Source organism: Drosophila bipectinata, chromosome 2L, assembly GCF_030179905.1.
Source record: "Drosophila bipectinata strain 14024-0381.07 chromosome 2L, DbipHiC1v2, whole genome shotgun sequence".
NCBI lineage: Eukaryota > Metazoa > Arthropoda > Insecta > Diptera > Drosophilidae > Drosophila > Drosophila bipectinata.
In genome coordinates this window covers 14,184,536-14,212,481 of record NC_091736.1, presented here as the reverse complement: position 1 = coordinate 14,212,481, position 27,946 = coordinate 14,184,536, and the positions used below count along the sequence as shown (strand labels likewise).

The following is a 27,946-nucleotide window of genomic DNA, read 5'->3' as shown; positions in this document are numbered from 1 at the left end:
AAGTGAAAAAGCTTTTTGGGGCATTACGGGGTAGCATGGGTATCAAGTTGCCCCGTATAAAAGGCAAGTTTACCGGTTGCACGGTTCAGAACGGCTTTCGAGCGCGTAAGTGCAACACCTTTGATGTGCGAACCCTGATTTTTTGGATATTACCACCCCAGCACCGACAGCACCAGCAGCAGCATTTGTGTAAAAAAAAAAGAAAAAAAGACACCAGCAATTTGACCTTTTTGTCAAAAAGAATAAACCTGAAATAATTATTACTTTATATATATAACATATATAAAACCAGAAAAGTGTATGTGTGTGTGTGCGATAATGGTCCTGGCAGCACAAAAAAAAAAGGATCAATGACAACGCCATGTGATCATAAGAACAGTGACCCGGATTACAGCGGATTATCGAATCGAAATGGATTATAATTAACCAGCTTAACTTGGGAGTTGCATCAGTTACTTAATCTAACCTATAGAAGTCACAGATCATTTGAAGTTTAATGTTTAAAAATTTAATCTTCACTTAGCTATTGTGTAACAGATCTTAACTAAAAACAAGTAAAAAAAAAAATCAAAAGTAGAAGTAAATATTAAAAAAAAGGATAATGAATCCTGAAATAAAAACTTAATTTGAAAACTAAATTTTTTTGATTTTAACTTGAACTTTGCAAGATTGTCTTGACTTTGCTTTCCCTAAAAACTTTCATTATTTAAATTAAAATTAATTTTAAAAATAAGGTTCTCTTTAAAGTTATTTCCTAAATAATTTTTGAATTAAGTTTCATTTTAAAATTATCTCATACATCACATCTTGATTGAAAAGAGACAGCCAGCTGTTACTTCATCAAATTTGAAAATCAGATAGAAAAAAAGTCAATTTTCGAAATTGTATTCGAAGTGCTGTAATAGCCATTTCGAATTACTGGCTAAATGATTTCATACACAAATACCTGTTTGAGATATGCGTGGCATACCATTAAATAGAAAATAGAATTAGAATTCGAATTCGTTGTCGACTCATATACGTGAGCGAAAATATTTCGAATATATTTTAAAAATAACCAAAGACATTAGACGGAGATCGCCAATACATATAGATATATATACATATATGTGTGCCATGCGGTAGCATGAGCCGAAAAGCTTCTCGAATCGGCCCAATACATATACATAGATTTATATGTGTTTAGTTTCGAAATAATTTCGAGAATTTTAAAAATAACGCATTCGTTGAAAGTTCGCGTCGCATCGAATCGGATCGACGATTGTCGATTTTGTGTGGATTGTCGAAAAAAATAAAATACTATATCGTATCGTAGACGAGGCTAAAACACTAAAAGTGATCATTGCGATCTAGCAACTCGGTTGTCTTAGAACTCACAGGTATTTAATCAATCCAACATCTGGTTATTGATTAAAAAAAAAGAAAACTTTTGAAACGGTACGGGTTATTTTTTAAAAAAGCGTGAGTGAATCGTGAGAAAATTTTCAATTTTTTATTGAAAATCTTAATAAGAATTAGCTACAGTTATTAACCGGTTCGAGTTGCGTAATCGGTTAAATTGTTTTCGTTAAGAAAATCCCTGAAAAATACGCAAAATTTTTATTAAGAATCGGACGTTACGTAACAAATACCAACGCCCCACATAGGCGCAAAAAAAAAAAAAATCGTACATATAGCCGAAACACATACATATACGATGCGCAATGTATATGTTTGGGTGTCCATATCGGATCCGTGATCTATATTTAGGAGACAACCCACACGATTCACTTGTTGTCTGTTTATAACAACAACAACAACAACACAATACCAGACCTAATTAACTTTTCGAGGTGTGAAATAAAATGAGAAAAGCATCCGTGTATCCATACATAAATATCCGGTTACGGTAATCGGGAATTTCGAAAAAAGCGAAACGGGAAAATATGTTCATATTTGGAAATTGAAAATCAAATTTCGAAATCGCACCCACACATACACAAATAAAAACCAAAACTGTTCCGTGTCTGCTCTGGCTGCTGCTGTCGAATTGGGTCAAAAACATAAAACCAACAACAACAAAAAAATCAGTTTTCGAGAATCCACAAATAATATCCCCCAACCATAAAAAAAAACAATAAAATAAAATATATTTTTATTTTCTATTCTTTACAGGGAAGTTTTGGGCTCACGACGCGATAATAAAGAAATTTTGAAAAGTCCCAATTTTATTTCTCGAGTTTTTAAGTTTAAAAGCGAAATTTAATCAAGATGCCGAAGCCAGCTCCAAATCTTGAGGATGAGGATCCCACCCCATACCTGTTCGTGTCTCTGGAACAGAGACGTATCGATCAATCGAAACCCTATGATTCGAAGAAGAACTGTTGGATCCCCGACGAGAAGGAGGGTTATCTCCTTGGTGAGATCAAGGCCACCAAGGGCGATATCGTCTCCGTCGGCTTGCCTGGTGGAGAGGTAATATCATCGTGTACCAGCCAGACTCATTTAGAAAACCAATCATGAAAGGATAGAACTTGAATTATTAAAGATCTTTTAAGCGGTGAATGGCAAAATATATAGCCTATTTATTGATCTTTGATAAAATACGTTTTGGTACTAAAATACTTACTTTTTCAAAGGTCAACAAGTAACTATTATTTTGCCTACAAAACCCAAAAGAACTTTAATATCTTTTGAAAATGAAAGGAGAAAAACACTATAGCTTTCATCTACATACACGATTAGGTAAAAGATTTCAAATCCGAGAAGGTGGAAAAAGTGAATCCACCAAAATTCGAAAAAATTGAAGATATGGCCGACATGACCGTGTTGAACACTCCCTGTGTGTTGCACAATCTGCGTCAGCGTTACTATGCTAAGCTCATCTATGTAAGTTCCTTACTGCCAGAGACTCACTAATGTATGGGTATCCTTTTCTTCTCTCTCACAAAACGTCTAACCAACAAAAACAAAAAACTAAACCTAACCAAATTGGGTGGGACTCGAACTCGAACTTGAACTGAACGAACTGAACAAATCGAACAAAATGAACAAAAAAATAGACACGAGACCTCAAGAAAGATCTGCTCCAGCAAGTGAACCCTCCAAAATACGAAAAAGCTGAGGATATGTCCAACTTGACATACCTTAACGATGCCTCTGTGCTCCATAACTTGAGACAGAGATACTACAACAAGCTCATCTACGTAAGTAATTGCCGAACCAGGATGGCAAAGCCCAAAAAAAAAATTGCGTTCAATGTTTTTACCCCAATGCTTACCCGTACACTCACCTTAAATCGAAAAAAAAAAAAAATATACGAAATCATTACATAAAAATTTTCCAAATTACTAGACACTCTTAACAAATACCAAAATCTTGAATTTCCCTTAAAATCGAATTAAAAATGCTACAATAACTTAACACTTAGCTAACACCTCATTTCCTGTGTCGTTTGCACTAAAAATGCTTCTATTAAAAAATCAAAAATTTGGCCGTCCAGTCGGTAGAACCCCTCAACTGGAGAAAAAACGGTTCTACACACACAACACACACACCCACACCCAAAAAGCCATAAGAATTGGTAAACCACACACACCAAGGAAGCTGAGCTGAAACCCCCCAACAAGATCATCAATCATTATCCCAAAAAATCAAAACAATGAAAACTTTAAACAAGAATCCTGCCAAAAAAAAAACAAAACAAACATCGTAGTTAGTTGTTTCTTATAACAAAAACACCGAACACCAAAAACTGGTTGACCAAAAGACAAACAAAACTGTAATTAAGATTTAAAAAATACTCTTACTAAACTCTGTCTATCTATGGGTTATAGTAGCTCTCTCTAAAAAGGAAAACTGTTGAATACTTAAACAGAAAGATATAATTACCAAAAACCTTTAGAGCTACTTTACCCAAAAAAAAAACGTAACTTTCCTGAAACAAAAATCTAACAAACAAACCAAAAAAAATGGACCCATATTAACCAAAAAATTTGTTTATTTTTCCTCCACAAAAACAGACCTACTCTGGTCTTTTCTGCGTTGCCATCAATCCTTACAAGCGCTACCCCGTATATACCAACCGTTGCGCTAAGATGTACCGTGGCAAGCGCCGTAATGAGGTGCCACCCCACATTTTCGCCATCTCTGACGGTGCCTACGTCGACATGTTGACCAACCACGTGAATCAATCTATGTTGATCACCGGTGAGTCTGGTGCCGGAAAGACTGAGAACACCAAGAAGGTCATTGCGTACTTCGCCACTGTTGGCGCTTCCACCAAGAAGGATGAGTCGCAGAAGAACAAGGGTTCCCTGGAAGATCAGGTTGTGCAGACTAACCCTGTGCTTGAGGCTTTCGGTAATGCCAAGACCGTGCGTAACGATAACTCTTCTCGTTTCGTAAGTACTTAGTAAAAATTCTAAAAATAAAATAATATTTTGAATAAAATGAATTTCTTGGTACCCAGGGTAAATTCATCCGTATCCACTTCGGACCTACTGGTAAACTGGCTGGTGCTGATATTGAGACCTGTAAGTTTATCTTAACACTTATGACTTAGAAGATGTATAACTAAGCTTCTCGTTTTTCTTACAGATCTGCTGGAGAAGGCCCGTGTCATCTCCCAGCAGTCCCTGGAGCGTTCCTACCACATCTTCTACCAGATCATGTCTGGCTCCGTTGCCGGTGTTAAAGGTATACAATCATTTCATTCACACTCTCAATCAACCAATCAATCATCCTTCAATCCAAGACATCCATCGAACTTCCTAGTTCTATTTAAATCTTTTCTAGTTGTGGTTTAGGTTCCAGACACTTGATCACACTTTATACAACACATACTATACACACACAAGATACACACACACCACACACACACTTATACAATCAAAACAATTGATTAATTTATAATCCTTTCTATATACAAATTATCTGTCTAGACATTTGTCTGTTGACCGATAACATCTACGATTACCACATTGTCTCCCAGGGCAAGGTCACTGTACCCAGTATCGATGATGCTGAGGAGTTCTCCCTCACCGATGTAATTGTCCCCTTTTTGATTCTAAATTTCGTTTTTTTATATTGCTGATCTAATTACTATTATTTGGCTAAACTACTACTTGAACAATCGTAATCTATTTTAGAGCAATTTATATCTAGTTGGTTAATTATTACTATAATTGCGTATCGCTATCGTATCGTAAATGGATTAGGCCACACACTATCCGCTTGGCTGTAGCTGAATACTATGCCAAAAACCATCCCAAATGACGGATAATTGGAATCCATAGTAGAAAGCATTCACGTAGTGCTCCCTGCCCCTTGACTCCAACCCCATTCGAGAATCCTAACTCATTTGAAATCAAACTAACACCAAGAGTCCTATGAAGAACATTATTAAATTGAAATTTTTCTACCTTTTCATATACCCCAACCAAACAACCAACCAAATATCCCCCACAAATCATTATTAATTGTAAAATGTTGCTTGTATATGGATATATATTTTATATATATAATTAATATATATATAGAGTACTGTCTACTTTCGAACAACATTTACGATTATCGCATTGTCTCACAAGGCAAAACGACCATACCGAGCGTCAACGATGGCGAGGAATGGGTCGCCGTGGATGTAAGGCCATACAGAACATGGTTACTTGTCTACATACTCGTACTACCCCATAACACCATAACTCCATAATCCCCAGTAATCGTGTCTTCTTAGTGTTGTCTCCTCAATGTCGTCCAACCTGTATCTATTTATCTCTATCAATGTCCTAAACTCCAAGTCCAAGTCTTATTCAAAATTCATAATGCTTTCCATATCTGTAGCTGAAAGACCGCTTAAGCCTTAATCCTAATCCGAGCCCTTAACAATAACCTTTAACTTGAAGGAAATATTTTTGATTTGAGAAACTTGATGAGGTTATACATAGGTTATAGATATTTTAGGTAGGGCCCTCCCCCACACAAGCACAAAACACAAAAAACAAAACCAATTATAAAACATGATATATCATCGAGTCTCTTTGTTCACGTAAACTAGAGATGGTATTTCTGACCCAACATATTGGCGATTATCCTGGTATTTGCCAGGGAAAAACGCGGATACCCGGTGTCAACGATGGTGAAGAATTTGAGTTAACTGACGTAAGTTGTGGTGCAGGTCCCAGTAATAATAATATCACCCAATTCCAATTGAGAACTATTGTAAAAAGATCTCTTCTCTATCAGTATTCTTTTTGAAAAAATAAAAACCACCACTGATGATGTTATTTGATAATGATCCAACCACGTTCTGATCGATCTCTGGCTCTATGTAGTGACGGTTATGAAATCTGTGTACATATGGTTAACTTTCAAATGTTATTCCGGAATTATATTGAGTTACAACGCTCTATTTCTATCTATATCTATCACTTCTATCTTTGCCTTCTGTATCAAACCCAAGTAGTCTTGTTCATCATCCAAATATTCCGCTTGCACCAAAGAAACACAAAATTAAATACCCCTCAGCTGGGAGCAGGACCTCACTAAATCGATACCAAAGTTGATTCATTTTTCTGACTTGACACCGGGTAGTTATGATGAAGAAATGCCATAGAATGCCCGCTCCTGGCTGGGAAAGAATCCAAATCGCAGAGAGACTATACCCACACAGCACCAAGCACACACGCATATGAATTGTGATACCCTAGGCTTAAGTTCTGTTCTTCTTGCTAAACCAAAGAAAAAACCTTTTCTCCGACTATACGTATGTAGACATGTGCTTCCTCTCCGATAACATTTACGACTACTATAACGTATCCCAGGGTAAAGTCACTGTACCCAACATGGATGACGGTGAGGAATTCCAGCTTGCAGATGTAAGTGGTCGCCAAACATACACCCAAGCCCCCAAAAATACACTGCACCCCACATACACACTCGCAGACATAAAGACACTTTCCAAAAACAAAACAAAACAATATATGCATCCAATATCGGTAACGTCTGAACGACAAGGATACCGCCAACCGATGAGCTACACCACCACCACCAACCACCCACACCAAACAAAACCAAACAGAAATCTTTTGTGTGTTTGTGATTTTCTACAAATTTTTTTTTAATTGGTTACCCAAGTTCCGTTTCCGGTCCATTCATTTGGAGCCCATAGAGTAAGAATGATGGAATGACGAATGTCGCAACCCCTGCCCGAAAAAAAGCATCCTGGGATTCGGTCTCCACACCGATGTCCTGTCACTTTCTTTATCTGTACCTTGTACCTAATACGAGCAACCACTTGGTTGCATCGACTATTTTTTTTTATGCCTGGAATGTATATGCATCATGTTATCCTAAGTTATAGATATTCAACTGTGTGTACCACTCGATTTGTGCCTGGAAAAGACACTAAGTGCAAATCTTGTTTGGATCCTTTGTATCTAAAAGAAAAAAAATATTTATGGTGTATATCGGCCACAGACTGACCCGTGGGCCGTTCATACCCAGAAATGTGGTTAAGAACTCAGCACGAACACCTATACCCGAATTTTGATAAGAAATCCTCTACCCAGAGAAGAAACCTCTGATTGTTAGTGTTTAAGCGATCCCACAACGATTCCGGAATACTTTACTGTGACCTGGTAAACCTAGCTATATATCTAGATCATATATAGTGGCATCCTAGAAGGTCTACTAACCATAGCGCTACTTGCTGCCCTTAGAAAACTTTGGTAATACTTTAGTGAACCGTTTGAAGCATGTTTTGCACGATCTACTACTAGATGTAAGATACACTCAACCACAGAAAAAAATGCACAAAAACAAACCGAAAAAAATAATGCTGAAAAAAGCCATTAACACAATAATATGAAATCGTGTGATACCTTTTACTAAACGTATAATTTCTTACCCCCCTAATCTTTGACCAACAGCAAGCCTTCGACATTCTGGGCTTCACCAAGCAGGAGAAGGAGGATGTGTACAGGATCACCGCCGCTGTCATGCACATGGGTGGCATGAAGTTCAAGCAACGTGGTCGCGAGGAGCAGGCTGAGCAGGACGGTGAGGAGGAGGGTGGCCGTGTGTCCAAGCTGTTCGGCTGCGACACCGCTGAGCTGTACAAGAACTTGCTCAAGCCCCGCATCAAGGTCGGTAACGAGTTCGTCACCCAGGGCCGTAACGTCCAGCAGGTCACCAACTCGATCGGTGCCCTCTGCAAGGGTGTCTTCGATCGTCTGTTCAAGTGGCTGGTCAAGAAGTGTAACGAGACTCTGGATACCCAGCAGAAGCGTCAGCACTTCATTGGTGTACTGGATATTGCTGGTTTTGAAATCTTCGACGTAAGTATCGGACAGTTTGGGGACTTGACGGTTGACACTCAATGCTCAAAGGTTCTCCTTTGGGGATTGTCTGGTCCACTCATAGCTGGGAAATGGCTTAACCCCTTTGGGTGAGTTAATTTCCCGCTGACTTGCTAACACGTCTCTCATCAGTTTAGTTTAGGGACATTGAATTCAAATCAGAATCAGAACCAGAATCACTCGGGGTGCAACCTGTTTTCGCACTTGAACACTCACAGAGCCACACAAGACTCACACAGCCGTAGAAAGAAGAAACCCTTAGACTTTTGTATCCCCTAGATATTAGATAACGAGTATAATCTGTAAATATTCCTGAATCCGAATGTAGTACAACGGCTTCGAACAACTGTGTATTAACTTCACCAATGAGAAACTGCAACAGTTCTTTAACCATCACATGTTCGTCTTGGAACAAGAGGAGTACAAGAAGGAGGGTATTAACTGGGACTTTATCGATTTCGGTATGGACTTGCTGGCCTGTATCGATCTGATTGAAAAGGTGCTTAAAGGCTTGATAACTTCCATCCATGTCCATGTTGTCTTGTGTGTCTTGTATATCCAAAATGCACCGAAAAATATTTTCGTTTGTTATGTCATGTTCTAGCACTTCCCATGAGATTGAGTTTTTCAAATAGGAATCAATGGGGCCTTCGCCAGAGTTAATGCTGCAGGTAAACTGTAAATGAGTGTGTTCTGTTCTGAATGTCAGGAAGTAAACCCAGACCCCCCCCAAAAAAAATACACCAAGCACTTGAATGTTATGTATACTCATCGCACCAATCCTTGCCAATTCCTACAAAAAATGATATCTAGTACAACGGTTTCGAGCAACTGTGTATTAACTTCACCAACGAGAAGTTGCAACAATTCTTCAACCATCACATGTTCGTTTTGGAGCAAGAAGAATACAAGAGGGAAGGTATCGATTGGGCCTTCATCGATTTCGGTATGGACTTGTTGGCCTGTATCGATCTGATTGAAAAGGTTCGTTCTCCCTTCCAAGCAAGGAATTCCAAACCAAATCCGCCACCAGCTCGTTGCTCGTTTATAGAAATATAAGATTTATTTATATACGCCCCCCTGAATGGCAAATCATCTAGAACTGATGATCCCAAGATGGGTTATCTATACATTATTATTACAGTTATGCGGAGAAGTGCGCCCATAAGCGTTTTCTAGCTCCAATATATACATATATACGATATCCATGCCCCCATCTATGTCATGTCTCTCCAGTGAACCCCCAAGAAAAAAGAAAGTTCGAGGGAATACCAAAAAGTAACTAACCCACTTTCGACCAAAGTACCATTGAAAACATCCAGAATTAACCCCGCTTTATTATTATTATGTTACCATTGTTCCGTTCCACGATCTAGTACAACGGTTTCGAACAATTGTGCATCAATTTCACTAACGAAAAACTGCAACAATTCTTCAATCATCACATGTTCGTTTTGGAACAAGAAGAATACCAGCGCGAGGGCATCGAATGGACCTTCATTGATTTCGGCATGGATCTGCAATTGTGTATTGATCTGATCGAAAAGGTACAGACGTGGCTACCACTATCTCGCTGACCAGATAGCCCAAGCTGACCACCATAATACACAATTGCATTCAAAAAGTGCACCTAAATCTAATCGATATTAACCTAGTTATAAGATCGCCTCTAGCTAAAAAAAGCATCAACTCTTAATGCATTCGCAACTTTACGACTCACAACTAAAAAATCAATAATCTAAAGGGGTAAGTTCTATGTACTAATGTGATGCAATAGTCATACTGTCTAGTTTTAGTTGAGCGTCTTGTTGCTTAAAAAAAAAATGGAAAACTACTTCAAAATTAATGCCTGCTTGAGATTACTAGAAATGCTTGCTGGTATCTTTACAAACAATGGCCAAAAAATACTAACTAGAAAACTTTTTACTTATTTTTTTTTCACCAATATAGCCTATGGGTATCCTGTCCATCCTTGAAGAAGAGTCTATGTTCCCCAAGGCCACCGATCAGACCTTCTCGGAGAAGCTGACCAACACCCATTTGGGCAAGTCGGCTCCATTCCAGAAGCCCAAGCCCCCAAAGCCCGGCCAGCAGGCTGCCCACTTTGCCATCGGCCATTATGCTGGTGTTGTGGCCTACAACATCACCGGTTGGTTGGAGAAGAACAAGGATCCTCTGAACGACACTGTTGTCGACCAGTTCAAGAAGTCGCAGAACAAGCTGCTGATCGAAATCTTCGCCGATCACGCCGGACAGTCGGGCGGCGGTGAACAGGCCAAGGGAGGTCGTGGCAAGAAGGGCGGTGGCTTCGCCACTGTGTCCTCTGCCTACAAGGAGCAGTTGAACAGCTTGATGACCACTCTGCGCTCCACCCAGCCTCACTTCGTCCGTTGCATCATTCCCAACGAGATGAAGCAGCCTGGACTTGTTGATGCCCACTTGGTCATGCACCAGCTGACCTGTAACGGTGTGCTTGAAGGTATCCGTATTTGCCGTAAGGGCTTCCCCAACAGGATGGTCTACCCTGACTTCAAGATGCGGTGAGTATCGGGGTCACTTGTGGGCTAATAGGTCTCTACACTTAACTCTTACACTAGCACTTAGAAATTATTTTGACTTGATTGATAGTTCGAATATCAGCACTTTGCCAAATCTCTTGTAAATACACCCACCAGTCGGGTTAGGTCCTTAGATATTAATTAAAAAAAAGATTTTAATTTTTTATAATTTGTAAATTATAATACCCAAATCTAGTTACATGATTCTGGCCCCGGCCATCATGGCGGCCGAAAAGGTGGCCAAGACTGCGGCCGGCAAGTGTTTGGAAGCCGTCGGACTGGATCCCGATATGTATCGCATTGGTCACACCAAGGCACGCATACAAGACATCCTTTCCCCCTTTTATCCAACTTTTGTATATCCAAGCGAATGTCCTTGCTCCAAACGTATCACTAGTGTGTGAATTCCCCCACTTTGTTATATCCTTTATTTGTCCTTTTTGTACCATATATCAGTTTTCAGTTCCAGTGCTGTGCCTTCTTCTAAATATTATGTAATTGTAATATGTTAGGTGTATATCGAACTGTGTGTGTGTGTGTTGGCACGAATCAAAAAAAACCAAAAAAATTCTACATTTCGACAGGTACCAGATTCTGAACCCCCGTGGCATTAAGGATCTTGATGATCCCAAGAAAGCCTCCAAGGTTCTGATTGAGTCCACTGAGCTGAGCGATGACCTCTACCGTCTGGGTCACACCAAGGCATGAATAAGTTCCATCTGATTTAAATAAGCTTAATCTGGCATATCAACTTCAAAATTGTACACTTATCGAGTGGATGGCTCAACATACATACTTTTGTGTAGTCAATAATATTTCAAAACAAATCGAAAGGTGCTCGAGAAAACCTCAACGAGAGAGCCAACCTTCTGTAGTACACTTTACACCATACACCCTACACGATTGACACTTTGAATATAATGGTATCTAGAGAAACAGGAGTGAACACTAGACAACTGTACCGATTAGGGGTACGTTTGTATAAAACATCTCTCCATATTTCAGCTATCAAATTTTGAACCCAGCCGGCATTGCTGGGGTCGAGGATCCCAAGAAGTGTGGCCAGCTTATTTTGGAATCCACCACATTGGATCCCGACATGTACCGCATTGGACACACCAAGGCAGGGTCACGTTCCGATCTGTTTCGACCTTTATGCTCATGCATTTTGATTTCTCTCCCAAAGTTCTCCCCCAAAAATATAGTAGTTTTGATAATTCTATTCTATTCTACCCCCCAAAAATCAAACACAAGACGAATACCACACAACTTGTATTCGCATCGAATGCACTTCCGTCGATCTCTATCTATCTCTCTATCTATCAATACATACAATACAATCGATCGATCACTCTCGTATCTCAAATGCCGGATAGAGGCGATACGAGAACCAAAAATACAATAAAATTTATATATCAACAGATTTTCAGGCGCCCTTTAGGTAAAAAGCAACAGAACCTTACTAAGGGCGCTACATAAGCACTTTTGAATGATTTCTCCCAAGATCCCCCATGGAAATGAAATGATATGATTTCCCACACATATGATATACACAACCACACACTACAAACACCCACAGATACACACACAATCAATCGTATAAACCCCCAAGCATGGGATCGAAAGTTATAATGTAGAAGTTTTGGACCCCATTTGAAGGTTACTTTGTTAAGATCAACTGTGATTAACACTAGACTTAAGCTAGACATACTAAAACATACTTAGATACTTGGTATTCTGTAGTATCATTAAACGTTGATTATCATCATATATATATATGTAAACATGCAGCTACCAAATCCTGAACCCCAAGGGTATCAAGGGTATTGAGGATCCCAAGAAATGCACGAAGGTCCTCATCGAATCGACCGAGTTGGCCGAAGATCAGTACCGTTTGGGTAACACAAAGGCACGCACAACCAACAATTATCTTTCTATACACTTCAAAATACTTCAAAAACACCTGAAAGGCACTTTTGTCTATGGCTCTGAAACAGATGCCCATACACACACCTCTTACACACATTGCACCTCTGAATGAAACACACTCTCGGAGCTGCTCCCGATCGAGATGGAAACTAAGCAAAAAGCCTAGCATCTCGACTGGGCAACACTCCGTGTGCATGTCTCTATTTTTCTACGATGTTGGCCTGACAAAACATACAATACAAGGACCTACCATCCAACCAATCCTCTATCCCCTCTCAAAATCCTTTACAAAAAAGGAAAACCCCACTCCATATTTCCCCTATTAGTAGTAACTTACCTAGACGTAATTCTACTACACCCTAGTCAGTAGTCGTACTAACCGTTCCCAAGCACACAAAATACTTTTAGTTAGTATGTATGCTATCTAATACTAACCGAATCGTTTGAAACAAATTAATACAACAACATTCAAACTACAAAACCCTCCATACAGCTACAAGATCATGTGCCCCAAGCAATTGCAGGGCGTTGAGAAAGACAAAAAGGCCACTGAAATAATCATTAAGTTTATCGATTTGCCCGAAGATCAGTACCGTCTGGGTAACACAAAGGTATATGCCAGACAATATATCTTCAAAACATTCATTCACAAATCGCCAATATCTGCACTCCTTCTTCTGCTTCCGACTGGAGTCTTCTCCAGTCGTCACACGCCCTAAGTGTCTTCACCATCTTTCCAACTTTCTATACACTTTTGCTGCCTCCCTTGGGTACAAAACTTTTCATATCTCCGCTCCATAAACCAATCATAGACAAAATCCCTAGCTGATAGTACTCGGCTCTTGTCTAGGATTTGGGTTATGGATCCCTTGATCTGGAAAGGATTGTCCCGAGGTCACACCGCCTTGTCTGTGTCTCATTTAAATGTTTGTTCTCATCTGCCTGTCAACTAACCTCATTTAGCATATTTCTAAAATAATACATCTATGTTGTATGTCTTGATCTGTGTTTTATTGTGATTTATTGTACTTGTTTCTGTTGTGTTTCCTTTCTACCATCCATCCCTCTATATCTATCCCAGTTACAACCTGTCCAAAAGTGTTTTTGAAGAACCGCTTAAGCCAAAAGCATAAAAAAAATATATATATCTGCTTAGTGCACGCGCTCTTCAGGAAGCCATGCCGAATAGAAGACTAACGTATTCTTTTTTATCCCCAATCTCCTCCCCAACACTCCAAAAATTGCACAAAAAATAGGTGTTCTTCCGCGCCGGTGTCCTGGGTCAGATGGAGGAGTTCCGTGATGAGCGTCTGGGCAAGATCATGTCCTGGATGCAGGCCTGGGCCCGTGGTTACCTGTCCCGTAAGGGCTTCAAGAAGCTCCAGGAACAGCGCGTCGCCCTCAAGGTTGTCCAGCGCAATCTGCGCAAATACCTGCAGCTCCGCACCTGGCCATGGTACAAACTGTGGCAGAAGGTCAAGCCCCTCCTCAACGTCAGCCGTATCGAGGATGAGATTGCCGTGAGTATTCTAACACATAGTACTTTCCATAGATGGACACAACTGAGGATCGACTATGCTGTGGGTTCGAGTGAAGTGATATGATAAGTGAACTTGGCCACAAACAGTTGCCGTTGACAATCATATACTGGGACGACTGGTAGCCCTGGTGTGTCTATTCCACTTGGTTATTCTTGGTTATTGTCTTGGTTAATTGGATGAACCTCGGCAGCTGCACAAATCAAATTGAAATCCTCAAACTCTCAAATTTATTTTTGGCCAAATGGCCATAAACATTGTTGTGCTTGTGATGCTTGTTGTGCGATGCGATGGCGAAGCGAAATTCTTTCGCTTAATTAAGCACCCAACTTAATACCTGCAGCTCGGACATGCAACCGCAACCCACTGCCCAACTGATTCACCCACCCACTTACAGCTGCCCGAACATATCGATACGATCTGATTCCGATTCCAATAGCTGGTCCTTCCTAAAAATAGATGCTGTCATAATCTTTTCGCACTTTCGGCCCAAATGTGGCCTCTGTTTACCTCCGAGCTGGCCAAAATGAAACTTTTCGCTGGAATCCAATAACTCTACACCACTCGTGTTGTACATGAACTGTATATATATACGAATTGCACTATTCTATTCTTGGATCTGCCATATAGCTGGGGATTTTTTTAAGAGCCACAATTAGTTTGCCAATTAGCTTGCTAATTAAATAATAAAAAATGCCCAAAAAGATGCCCACGTACGTGGCGCAAAGAAATGTTCGACCAGCATCCCGATGAGTAATTTAAAATGTATACAATCTATATATACTCATATTTAAGATGGTACACCTGCTGGCCCCGCCGCACAAGTGCGAGTTGATAGGCCCCATACCCCCAGAAGCTGCCCTCCCGATAGAATTATGTGAATTATGATGGCAAGCTCTTAACCAAGGCGATTACACACATGCCAAGTGGCAGCAGCTGCCACAGCTCTGCCTCTGCTTTGGGCTCTGCCAATAGCACTGCTCGGTTCTGCCAGGTTTGGGGCGTTTGCTAATTTTATAGCCAAAGTGGCCCAGTGCACTCGCAGCAGCCATTCCAGTTGTATTTGACCAGTCGCCGTCGCGGTAACGCGTACTACCAAAAAAACGCAAAACGAACCCCCACACAACGAAGCATCAAAACGAACCAAGATAAGAGAGTTGGCTAGAATACTAGCATTGAAAGGGCATCTTAACTAGCTTTATACCAAAAAGGAGTTATTGATAGTGACTGAACAGTATTAAGAGAGAGTATTGAAAGAAAGCCATGGCCGATGAAAAGAAATCCAAAAAAACGAAAAAATCCACCGAAGCTACCACACCCAGTGCCACGGAGGAAGCACCTCCGGCTGCGGAGGCAGCTCCACCAGAAGGCACCACCGAAGCAGCTCCGGCTGCAGCGGAACCCACCGCTACGATCGAACCCACAGCATCCGAATCCCAACCAGTCGAGGAGAGCTCTGGCAATACCATTACTAATCCATCGAATGCTTCCAATGACTTACAGCGTCTGGAGGAGAAGGCCAAGAAGGCTGAGGAACTGCATGCCGCTGAAGTGAAAGTACGCAAGGAGCTGGAGGCCCTCAACGCCAAGCTGTTGGCTGAGAAGACCGCCCTGCTGGACTCTCTGTCCGGTGAGAAGGGTCAGCTGCAGGACTTCCAGGAGCGCAACGCCAAGTTGACCGCCCAGAAGAACGACCTCGAGAACCAGCTGCGCGTAAGTATTTCCACTTCCCATTAATCTCCCAATCCAAATACCAAATCCAATCCAAAGCCATTTAAACTATGTATGATGGCATCAATCCAAGAGGCCACGAAAGCGGAAAACGCGAAATTGATCAAGTGCAATCGAGCATGAAAGTTGCTCGGCTATTTCGGGGCATTTGCGCAGTTTTTTTGGCTAAGATTAGGAGCTTATTCAGTCACTACTCAATTAACACACCCACTCTACCTTTCATATTCTTTTTTTGACGAAATTAGGACATCCAAGAGCGCCTGACTCAGGAGGAAGATGCCCGCAACCAGCTGTTCCAGCAGAAGAAGAAGGCCGACCAGGAGATCTCTGGCCTGAAGAAGGACATCGAGGATCTGGAGCTGAACATCCAGAAGGCCGAGCAGGACAAGGCCACCAAGGATCACCAGATCCGCAACTTGAACGACGAGATCGCCCACCAGGATGAGCTCATCAACAAGCTGAACAAGGAGAAGAAGATGCAGGGCGAGTCCAACCAGAAGACTGGTGAGGAACTGCAGGCCGCCGAGGACAAGATCAACCACTTGAACAAGGTTAAGGCCAAGCTCGAGCAGACCCTCGACGAGCTCGAGGACTCTCTGGAGCGCGAGAAGAAGGTGCGCGGCGATGTTGAGAAGTCCAAGCGCAAGGTTGAGGGCGACCTCAAGCTCACCCAGGAGGCTGTTGCCGATCTAGAGCGCAACAAGAAGGAACTGGAGCAGACCATCCAGCGCAAGGACAAGGAGCTATCCTCCATCACCGCCAAGCTCGAGGATGAGCAGGTCGTGGTTGGCAAGCACCAGCGCCAGATCAAGGAACTGCAGGCCCGCATTGAGGAGCTCGAGGAGGAGGTCGAGGCTGAGCGCCAGGCCCGCGCCAAGGCTGAGAAGCAGCGCGCCGATCTGGCCCGCGAGCTTGAGGAATTGGGCGAGCGTCTGGAGGAGGCTGGCGGTGCCACCTCTGCCCAGATTGAGCTCAACAAGAAGCGTGAGGCTGAGCTCAGCAAGCTCCGTCGCGATCTTGAGGAGGCCAACATCCAGCACGAGTCCACCCTGGCTAACCTGCGCAAGAAGCACAACGATGCCGTCGCCGAGATGGCCGAGCAGGTTGATCAGCTCAACAAGCTGAAGGCTAAGTAAGTATCGTTTCTATTCAAAGGCCAATTAGCTAGCTTTTTTCAGGTGCAAACTGACAAAGAGAGATCGATTGCCTTGCCTTGGCGGGAGGATAACCAGACCTTTGCTAATCGAATTCTGATCATCTTTTTTAAATATTTAAATATCTAGGGCCGAGCACGATCGCCAGACTTGCCACAACGAGCTGAATCAGACTCGTACCGCCTGCGATCAGCTGGGTCGCGATAAGGTAATATGTCGTGATAACTGGCGACCCACCAGGATCCTCCTGACGGGTCGCCCAGGGATACACACATATATACAGAATCACACTGAACATGCATGTTCCAAAATAAATGAAAAAAAAAAACCACACAATACTACGAGTGTGCTCCTCAATCTCTATTCATATCTCTCTCTCTATGTCGTACGAAGGACGAAACGAAAGGATTTACTCGCTCGCTTCTCTCGCTCCAAAAAAAATATATATCTCGCTTACTGTGTTTGTCAATCTATATCCCCCCCCCCAACACAATACATGAACTAACCCGTGAAATACGAACCTCTGTCTCTCTGTTTAAACCAGGGCTGAGAAGGAGAAGAACGAGTACTACGGCCAGTTGAACGATCTGCGTGCCGGTGTCGACCACATTACCAACGAGAAGGTATTCAAAATGATTCCTACTATTCATAATTGCTCTCAACGCGATGCTGTAAATTAAATTGCTGAAAGTTCTATAGTTTTTTTTGCCACGACTTCATCTGTGTATAGTATCAACGTAGTTGCAATGCAACCAGACCGAAAAACACACACTTCCTCCCCCCCTTGAATTGTAAAAAATAAACTAAAACCCCCCCACTAAAGTAATATTCCAAGCTTGAAATACTAATATTAAAAGCACATTGTACAGCCACCTCACACGAAAAACCAAAGAAACCTTTACTAGATATGGAAACTAACTTATTGATATTTTTATTAAAAAAAAATATAGGCTGCCCAGGAGAAGATCGCCAAGCAGCTGCAGCACACCCTCAACGAAGTCCAGTCCAAATTGGATGAGACCAACAGGACTCTGAACGACTTCGATGCCAGCAAGAAGAAGCTGTCCATTGAGAACTCCGATCTGCTCCGCCAGCTGGAGGAGGCCGAGTCCCAGGTGTCTCAGCTGTCCAAGATCAAGATCTCCCTGACCACCCAGCTTGAGGATACCAAGCGTCTGGCCGATGAGGAGTCCCGCGAGCGCGCCACCCTTCTGGGCAAGTTCCGCAACCTGGAGCACGACCTGGACAACCTGCGCGAACAGGTTGAGGAGGAGGCTGAGGGCAAGGCTGATCTGCAGCGCCAGCTCAGCAAGGCCAACGCCGAGGCCCAGGTCTGGCGTAGCAAGTACGAGTCCGATGGTGTTGCCCGCTCTGAGGAGCTGGAGGAGGCCAAGAGGAAGCTGCAGGCCCGTCTCGCCGAGGCTGAGGAGACCATTGAGTCCCTCAACCAGAAGTGCATCGGCCTGGAGAAGACCAAGCAGCGCCTGTCCACCGAAGTGGAGGATCTGCAGCTGGAGGTCGACCGTGCCAACGCCATTGCCAACGCTGCCGAGAAGAAGCAGAAGGCCTTCGACAAGATCATCGGCGAGTGGAAGCTCAAGGTCGATGATTTGGCCGCTGAGCTGGATGCCTCCCAGAAGGAGTGCCGCAACTACTCCACCGAGCTGTTCCGTCTGAAGGGTGCCTACGAGGAGGGCCAGGAGCAGCTGGAGGCTGTGCGTCGTGAGAACAAGAACTTGGCTGATGAGGTCAAGGATCTGCTCGACCAGATCGGTGAGGGTGGCCGCAACATCCATGAGATCGAGAAGGCCCGCAAGCGCCTGGAGGCTGAGAAGGACGAGCTCCAGGCCGCCCTTGAGGAGGCTGAGGCTGCTCTTGAGCAGGAGGAGAACAAGGTGCTGCGCGCCCAGCTGGAGCTGTCCCAGGTCCGCCAGGAAATCGACCGCCGCATCCAGGAGAAGGAAGAGGAGTTCGAGAACACCCGCAAGAACCACCAGCGCGCCCTCGACTCCATGCAGGCTTCCCTTGAGGCTGAGGCCAAGGGCAAGGCTGAGGCCCTGCGCATGAAGAAGAAGCTGGAGGCTGACATCAACGAGCTGGAGATTGCTCTGGATCATGCCAACAAGGTGGGTTTACAAAACGAAAGGTTTTCTTATAGAGCTTTTATTTATTATTCCAATTTCTTTTGAAATCTTTAGGCTAACGCCGAGGCCCAGAAGAACATCAAGCGTTACCAGCAACAGCTTAAGGACATCCAGACCGCCCTCGAGGAGGAGCAGCGCGCCCGCGACGATGCCCGCGAACAGCTGGGTATCTCCGAGCGTCGTGCCAACGCCCTCCAGAACGAACTGGAGGAGTCGCGCACTCTGTTGGAGCAGGCCGACCGTGGCCGTCGCCAGGCCGAGCAGGAACTGGCCGATGCCCACGAGCAGTTGAACGAGGTTTCCGCCCAGAACGCCTCCATCTCCGCTGCCAAGAGGAAGCTGGAGTCTGAGCTGCAGACCCTGCACTCCGACCTGGACGAACTCTTGAACGAGGCCAAGAACTCCGAGGAGAAGGCCAAGAAGGCTATGGTTGATGCCGCCCGCCTGGCTGATGAGCTCCGCGCTGAGCAGGATCATGCCCAGACCCAGGAGAAATTGAGGAAGGCTTTGGAGCAGCAGATCAAGGAGCTCCAGGTCCGTCTCGACGAGGCCGAGGCCAACGCCCTCAAGGGAGGCAAGAAGGCCATCCAGAAGCTGGAGCAGCGCGTCCGCGAGCTCGAGAACGAGCTGGATGGTGAGCAGAGGCGACATGCCGATGCCCAGAAGAACTTGCGCAAGTCTGAGCGCCGCATCAAGGAGCTGAGCTTCCAGTCTGAGGAGGACCGCAAGAACCACGAACGCATGCAGGATCTGGTCGACAAGCTGCAACAGAAGATCAAGACATACAAGAGGCAGATCGAGGAGGCTGAGGAAATCGCTGCCCTCAACTTGGCCAAATTCCGCAAGGCTCAGCAGGAGCTGGAGGAGGCTGAGGAGCGTGCCGATCTGGCCGAGCAGGCCATCAGCAAATTCCGCGCCAAGGGACGTGCCGGTTCTGTCGGTCGTGGTGCCAGCCCAGCGGTAAGTAATCCTTTAGAGACTTTCCTTTTTTTTTCTCATCTCCCCACGACCCAGCCTGATCCTGTATTTGACCAAGTCCTTTCAGAAAAAAAAAAAAATTTTAGAATATGCACTTCTCTCACTCGTTCGAACACTGAGCAACCATTTTGCTGCAATAGCCATCTCACTCACGTTCATGTTCTCTCTCGCTCTTGATCGCTTTTTTGAATAATGTAATATATTCTTACCTTTCATATATCGCGCGTACGCTCCGCTTTCTCCTCACATATCCAGATCTAAATCTGAGGCACCACCACCAAGTGAAAAAAAATAAATAAAATCTATATAGCGATCCAATTATGGTTCAATTACGATAATGAGAGAACAAAACCATGCAAAGAGAATTATAGCTTATAAGAATTATTATAAAATAAATACTAATAACAATAATATAGATGCATCAAACGACATTCGCTAGCAGACAAAAATGTTCAAATTAGAGGCCACCCAAAAAAAAACCAAATCAGAGGATCAAATCACCGTCGTATACCAACCAAAAATGCGTTCATTTTGAAAGAAAAGCATAAAAACAAAACAAAAAAAAAAAAAAACAAACATTTGAATGAAACAATCAAAGCAATCAAAAGCGGCTAAAAGCTAAATCAATCGAATTGCTTTCTCTACAACCACATTTACAATAAAACCAAAATACTGTTCTTCCACTATATTATTATAAACTGTATTTGTACATGTGTACTGCAGCCGACAGCGTCAAAGGGCCGCAAGAGCGCGCTGCTGGAGCAGTAGAAACTTTCTTGAAACATTTGTAAGTGGACGTGTTGGTGCACGTCTTGTCCTGTTCTTGTTGTGTCGGAGTTATCCCAAAACCCTATCCCACAAACACACACAAACGAATACAGTCAAGTCAAAGTCAGCTCATGTCGTTGTTTCGCTCACTCGTTCGTGATCATTCATTCGTTGCGTATTGTCGTCTCATATTCGTCCTTTCATAATGGATACTCGTCGAAACAATCACTTCCTGTTTCCGTCTCTCTCGAAGAGCTTTTACGTACGCTCACTTCGTACCTCGTTCTCGTTATCGTTACTTCACCGCTTCGTTCTCGCTGGCGCAACACAACTAGCTGGCAGAGCGAGAGGCGTTCTCGTTATCGTTTTATCCTGTCGATATTTGATGATTTTGTCCCCAAATCCCCAGCATGATTTCAAATAATATTTTCCATTAAATATGAAAACTAATAAAATATTTATTATTTTTTTCTTCTGCAGCCCCGTGCGACGTCCGTCAGGCCACAATTCGACGGATTGGCCTTCCCACCAAGATTCGACCTTGCTCCTGAAAACGAATTCTAAATGCCATTTCATTTTTTAATTTATTTTAAATGATATTTCATAATGATTATGTTTATGATTTTAATTTAATTTCTTAATTTAAAAACAAAATAATAAAACTATAACAAAATATATATCGAAAACGACGGGAGGCAAACTACCACCATATACCACCAATCAACATCAAAAAACCGCCAAAAAATGCACTTAGGCAAAAGAAAAATAAAAGCAAATAAGCTACAAAATAATAGCATACGTACATAAGTGAACTGTGTAGCAATCAATCACTGTGTATATTCAGGCTTTTGTGTGTAAGCGCGACATTAACCGCGGGGATGCCGCTAATCGTGCGGCCTGTATTTGTATTTATATATTTTTATACAACTTTCGAAATGCATTCAACCAAAAATCAGACCATCGATTTATTTTTTAAACAACAAAACTCGAGAAAGATCGCGTATGAGAGACAGAGCCCCGTGTCAAAGTCAAGGCCCCGGAAAGTGGTGTCCGCCGGTAAATGTCGCCCGCTGTTCGATGATTATTGTTCTATATGTATTCTCAATTTTATTTGTCATACAGACCAGACACAAGACGTACGGACGACACGAGCTATACACTGCGCTTATGTTTATGTTTAATTTCTTGATTCAATCAAATCAATGATAAATGAGCTAAGATCATCACTCGACACGAAATGAAAAAGTATACAAAAAAGGAACAAAATAAATGTAAATCAATTAAAAAATTCAGATGTTTTTTATTTTTGGTTGGGGGGGTTATATACTACAAGTCAAATATAGTCGGGAGTGGAATTCTTCAGTTGGAATATTTTTAAGAATATGGTGATAAGAAAATTTCACTTTTCAATGTCAAAAGATTAAATTTCTTGATCTTTTTTAATAAGCTCAACAATATTTCAGTTGTGCATTTAAGAGAGATTTTCAATAAAATATTTTTCATAGATTACCCTTCCAAAATGTATAGCTAATCCCATTAAGAAAAAAAAGCCAAGCAATAAATATTTTATTTAAAAATATTTATATATTATATTAAGAAAATATACATTTATTTTTTCATCTTTTAAAGAAACCCCCCTGGACAACTAAACCTTATTTTCCCGCTCCTGGAGCCCTGGGATTAGGCTCAGTGCGTAGCAGTTGCTTATGTTGGCCAATAATATGCTCAATATGATTACACTCTCTCAGGTGACCTTTGAACTCGTCCAGGGTCTGATACAGAACAGGATACAAAGCCGGCAAGAGACCATGATCCAGAGTGGGGAAAAGATGATGCAGGACATGGTCACCAAAGTGGGTGAGCACCAGGAACTGAGACCATTTGAGATCACCGCGATCGATGATCGTATCCACCTGGAAGAGACCCCAGTCGCGATCCTCGCGATTAGTGTCGCCCTCGTGATAGATTTCCGGATCGTGATGGGCGGCGTTCAGGCCAATCACACAGAAGCTGAAACTGGCGATGGACGTCATTGCCAGCCAAGTGCGGATGCAGACCCACACGCCCAGAGATCCCCCCGTGCCCAGATAGACGGCAGCCGGAATGGTGAGGGGCAGCAGGTCGTGCCAGTACATGATGTTTGTGTGGCGCAGCGAGTAGAAAATACTGCAAAGATCAAGTCGATTAGGTTATAGTACTTCCACTAATCAACGATCAGTCACTCACCGTGTGCCTATCTGTATGAAGAACGCCAGGGCATAGGCCACCGGCTCCGTCACCCAGGACACATAACGCAGAGCCTTGCTCTTGATATTTGGATTCGGTATCCAGCACAACAAAGGCTCAAACATAGATAGCTCCAGATCAAAATAGGAATTGGGGTAGATGTGATGGGAGAGGGCATGCGAGACCCTCCAGGCGGCAAAGTTCATCAGGCCCAGGTTGAAGGCATACATCTGCCAGTTATCCCGACGATGGAAGTAGTTGTGGGAGACAATCACCGTCCAGCACAAGGACACTCCGGCCAGGACGAGGGCCAGGAGGCTGTTGAACTTGGCACTGGCAATCGCAAACAGGTAGAGGGCAATTATCAGACCATAGTGGATGAACTAAAATAAAATATTGTAATTTAAAATATTAAAATATTTAGGCTGAACAATGTTAAAAATTATAAAAAGATTTTAAGTATTCTAATCAAAAGCAGGGATCCTTAAACTTCTTTTTCGGAGACTTTTTTTCAAAGTCCTTAAGCCCTAATGTTTCTGGAAACCAACAGTATTATTATTTATAAACCTCCTGCCCCTAATATGATTAAATCACATTTTACCCTCCAACCTGATTGACATATCAATGATTTTATAATTTCAGATTTTTGTAATCACTCCAACACGTGAAATACTTAGATTATTTTACGCAGCTTGGGGCGCTTGACTTGAAAATATGTAACTGATAACAGAAAAATAATTGATACGAAATATTTGGCTCTAATCATCTTAATTTCATATCAATTATTTTTTAATTTAGTTGCCACTCACATCACTCTTCTTTTTCGGGCGCTTATCGACGGTCTTGAGGGTTTCGCGAACTCGCTCCTTGAGGGTCTTGTAGAATCCACCCTCCTCCAGGGTCAGGGTGTATATCCTTGGCTCGGCAGCATCCCGCACCCAGTATTTGGAAATCATCTTCTCGGGGGTGGTCGTCAGATGATGTGCCTCAAAGGCTTCGGTTATGTCGGTGCCTTTGGTTTCGCGAATCCAGAACGTACCGCCAGGATGCTTGTCAATGAAGTCGGTAAAGTCATAGATGCCATCGTATATCCTCCAGAGTCCTTCGGCCCGATCGTCCTGGCGCTTACCCTGCTGCCAACTGTGGGTGGTGATCAGAGCCGAATTGCGATATGTAGGGAACTTGGTGGCAATGCCACTTTTCTTCCATTCCTCGATCACCATTGTGTAGAGTCCTTGCGATCCTGTTTCGTCCTTTACCGACTGAGCAACCTTCGGGCTGCGATTCCCGCGACTAACTGAATGCTATCTCCATTCGACGGGGGATTTTATGTTGAACCGATTATATAAACCGAAATCGATTTCGATTTACAAACGAAACGTTTCCATTTGATAAGGACTCGTCCGAGACATTTTGTTTTCTTATCACTAAACGAGAGCTGCGGGGGCACAGCTGCTGCTTTTAAGCTATTACGTCTGTTTATTTTTAATTTTTTATATTCTTTAGATTTTTTTCACAGCGTTATCAGGAAACACAGGGTGGGCATGTCCGCGCCCCCCCTTTAAAGTATGGACTATCTCTTGGACCGTTTTGGTGACAAAAGAGTCAGTTCAGTGGTCATAAAATATTTTTTTTCATAAGGTTTTTTTTTTTAATAAACGTATATTGTCTGACAATAGTCTAGAATTAATTATGAAATTAATGACACAGCAGATTCAAGATTACATTTTATAACTGCTAAAATAGTTGATGGATAAATATAAAAATATATTATAAATCTATACACATTAAAAATTATATATTATTAAAATATAGAAACAATAATTTTAAGCTTTTTTTTTTAAATATAATATTTTAATTCTTAGAAAAGTAGTTATAACCTTTTCCTTTTATTAGGTTCCTAACAAGTCTATTGTCCGAAGGACTCTGTACCCGTACCATGGATTTGGATACCAAGTTTATATTGTACAACTTTCATTGGACCCCCGATAAGAAATGAGACCCATTGGGAGAGGAAAGCTTTCAATTAGCTCTCGGAACTGAGCTTTTCCAATTGATAGTACGAGTATCAAATAAAGACAAAAGTCGAGCTGCGCTCCACATAAATGTTCAGTTGGTGCTACGTAAACAAACTCTGCGGTTTGAATTTGCCGGATTAGTTTCGTGACCGGTTTAAAATAAAACACACTAACTAGTAGGTTTAAAGGTTGAACTTGAGAGTCTATAAGTAAATTATCTAAAACGATTAAGGTGTTTTGAACGATTATTATGGAGATAATAACTTATGTTTCCTCTACAGATAATGACACCAAATATAGAGCCCGAAGACTGGAAGGTATCAGGAATATCTCGAACATATCCTAGCTATCGAAAGTACCAGCCCATTACTGGGGAAAGGTGAGGATTTAAATCAGAATCTCACAACAGTCAGAGCTCTAATGTAAAACAGAAATTAAATCGATCAGTTGGCTGAAGGGAAAAAATGCAGATGATGAGGCCGAAGGTCTTTGGCGTATCAACGACAAGCTCTATGACTTGTCGGATTTCGCCCAACGGCATCCGGGTGGTGCCTTTTGGATCGAGTGCACCCGGGGCACAGATATCACAGAGCCCTTCGAGTCGCATCACATCGAGGAACATGCCCGGAATATGCTCAGCAAGTTCGAAGTTCGAGAGGCCTCCAAGCCAAGAAATTATAAATTTACACTGAAAGAAAATGGTTTCTATATGACTTTGAAGAGAAGAGTTCGAGAGAAACTAAGGAAATTAAACTACAGGCCCTCGAAAAAAACTGAGGTGGGTTAGGGTTTGATTTAATATTTTTAATATTTTATTAATTATTTTATGCTTTTGTAGTTCCTGCATCTAGCTATCATAGTTTCATTATTTTCCTTGAGCTGGCTTGGCACAGTTTTGGATTCTTTGGTTGTCCTGGCCCTGGCTGGCTTGGCTCTTTGTTGGGTAGCCACTTCCACCCACAATTACTTCCACCAACGGGACAGCTGGCGGATGTACGCCTTTAATCTCTCCTTGATGAACTTTAGAAGTTGGCGAGTTTCCCATGCCCTGTCCCATCACGTTTACTCCAACTCCCTGCATGACCTGGAAATGTCAATGTTTGAACCTTTTATGTGTTGGCTTCCTGGTCGTCAGTATGGCACCAAAGTCCAACGTTGGATTTCCATTTTCATTTCTCCCATAGTATATACTGGATTGTTTCATGCTCAGATTTTAATACGGTGAGTTTCATTTTAGAACTTCTAGAACCAATATAATTTTATAGTTAATACCTTTATATTTTAGTCTGTTCCTGTCCGTCACCAAAAAGAACATTATGTACTGGGATGATCTCTTGTCATTGAGTTTGCCTGTTTTCCTTTATTTAACCACGGATGTGGGTCTTAAAACTTCATTCCTGAACTGGCAACTTATAGTGGCCATTGGCAGTTTTATTTTTGCATTCATTGGCCTGACTGCCGCTCATCATGATCCTGAAATTCTTCACGATGGCGATGCCCAGCGCAAGGATATCGATTGGGGTCTTTACCAAATGGACACCATCATCGATCGGGGTGACATCAAGTGGTCAGATTTGTTGGTTTTAACCCACTTTGGGGAACATGCCCTTCACCATCTATTTCCCACCTTGGATCATGGAGCTCTCAAGCATCTGTACCCGGAATTAAATCAAACAATGAAGGAATTCGACACGGAATTAAGGGAAATTAATCATTGGGGTCACATCAAGGGTCAAAAAAAGCAACTGCTAAGAATTGAGAGAAATCCCTTACCACCGGGCTCCAAAAAACTAAAATAATTGGTCTCAAGAAACAAATGATATTGGATATTAGTTAGCACCTGTAATTGGCAATTAACACCTTCCTTGACTGCAAATACAGCTTTAATTTTTTGTAAATTAATTAATCTAAATTCTCTTCACGATTGCTTACTCTTATGATTCAAATAAGAGCTTTTTTTGATTACACTCTTTATTTTTTATTAGTTAAAAGCTTTTTAAGGGGTTTCCGGTTTTTTATTGTGTTTGTGATGATATATTTTTGTTTATGTCTTCTTTTATCAGGTTTTGAAGTGGCTACAAACATTTCTCAGCTTCATTTGCATTTTAAAACGTTGAAACAAAATTTGAGGTGATAGTTCATGTTGAAATTGTTCAGTAAATAAATGATATTTGTTAGGAAACATACATATACTGCTGAGTCATTATGACAAGCCAAAGGGGAAATCTAGGGGCTTAATCGACTCAACAATAAAGGTCGAAAGAGTCAGGGAATAAGAGAGTCAATAGACCTAAAAATATACCAAAAAAAAAATAACTTGAAATGTGCATAAAAAATAAAAATAAATCTTATAATTAACAAAATAATTTTTATATGATTTTAAATCAAATATAGAAGATATGATATTTGAAAAAAAAATTTCTAAATCTATTGTTTAATTTTTCTCTTCCAAAAGTTATACTCTATTATCCTTATCTAGATTCCAGGAATAATCAGGATTACCTGATACCAGCTACCTGTTCAAAATGTCATCACTTTTAACAAAAGAGTCTAGTCAGGAGTT

The 27,946-nt window shown here is 42.0% G+C and overlaps 3 protein-coding genes across 30 annotated transcripts; 2 read left to right on the top strand and 1 right to left on the bottom strand.

The window, feature by feature from the left end:
* Nucleotides 1-63: 63 nt before the first annotated feature.
* Mhc (myosin heavy chain) lies at nucleotides 64-22,427 on the top strand. Of its 26 annotated transcripts, none has more exons than XM_017241829.3 (19): nucleotides 87-105; nucleotides 2,155-2,454; nucleotides 3,042-3,185; nucleotides 4,002-4,382; nucleotides 4,451-4,514; nucleotides 4,579-4,677; nucleotides 4,923-5,026; nucleotides 7,911-8,318; nucleotides 9,153-9,323; nucleotides 10,290-10,879; nucleotides 13,320-13,437; nucleotides 14,083-14,346; nucleotides 15,868-16,077; nucleotides 16,341-17,227; nucleotides 17,794-17,872; nucleotides 18,200-19,375; nucleotides 19,448-20,353; nucleotides 21,095-21,158; nucleotides 21,620-22,427. In XM_017241829.3, exons 2-18 carry the CDS (start codon nucleotides 2,251-2,253, stop codon nucleotides 21,137-21,139), a joined length of 5,850 nt encoding a protein of 1,949 aa, XP_017097318.1. In that variant the 5' UTR covers nucleotides 87-105; nucleotides 2,155-2,250; the 3' UTR covers nucleotides 21,140-21,158; nucleotides 21,620-22,427. The 26 variants fall into 26 exon arrangements, with proteins under 26 accessions (XP_017097316.1, XP_017097318.1, XP_017097317.1 ...); XM_017241828.3 differs by lacking the exon at nucleotides 13,320-13,437 and adding an exon at nucleotides 12,689-12,806; XM_070277162.1 differs by lacking the exons at nucleotides 13,320-13,437; nucleotides 17,794-17,872 and adding exons at nucleotides 12,689-12,806; nucleotides 17,379-17,457.
* A 274-nt stretch (nucleotides 22,428-22,701) lies between these two features.
* Nucleotides 22,702-24,668, bottom strand: Cyt-b5-r (Cytochrome b5-related). Its single transcript, XM_017241833.3, has 3 exons — nucleotides 24,175-24,668; nucleotides 23,366-23,748; nucleotides 22,702-23,305 (listed from the first exon to the last, which is right to left on the bottom strand). The coding sequence occupies exons 1-3, from the start codon at nucleotides 24,586-24,588 to the stop codon at nucleotides 22,792-22,794; spliced, it is 1,311 nt and encodes a 436-aa protein (XP_017097322.1). The 5' UTR covers nucleotides 24,589-24,668; the 3' UTR covers nucleotides 22,702-22,791.
* Nucleotides 24,669-25,477: 809 nt separating this feature from the next.
* On the top strand, nucleotides 25,478-27,693 carry LOC108125559 (cytochrome b5-related protein). 3 transcript variants are annotated; one of them, XM_017241780.3, is made up of 5 exons: nucleotides 25,478-25,559; nucleotides 25,665-25,762; nucleotides 25,831-26,161; nucleotides 26,222-26,604; nucleotides 26,669-27,693. In XM_017241780.3, exons 2-5 carry the CDS (start codon nucleotides 25,668-25,670, stop codon nucleotides 27,180-27,182), a joined length of 1,323 nt encoding a protein of 440 aa, XP_017097269.2. In that variant the 5' UTR covers nucleotides 25,478-25,559; nucleotides 25,665-25,667; the 3' UTR covers nucleotides 27,183-27,693. The 3 variants fall into 3 exon arrangements, with proteins under 3 accessions (XP_017097269.2, XP_070133773.1, XP_070133774.1); XM_070277672.1 differs by having other exon boundaries at nucleotides 25,484-25,592; XM_070277673.1 differs by lacking the exon at nucleotides 25,478-25,559 and having other exon boundaries at nucleotides 25,815-26,161.
* Nucleotides 27,694-27,946: the final 253 nt, after the last annotated feature.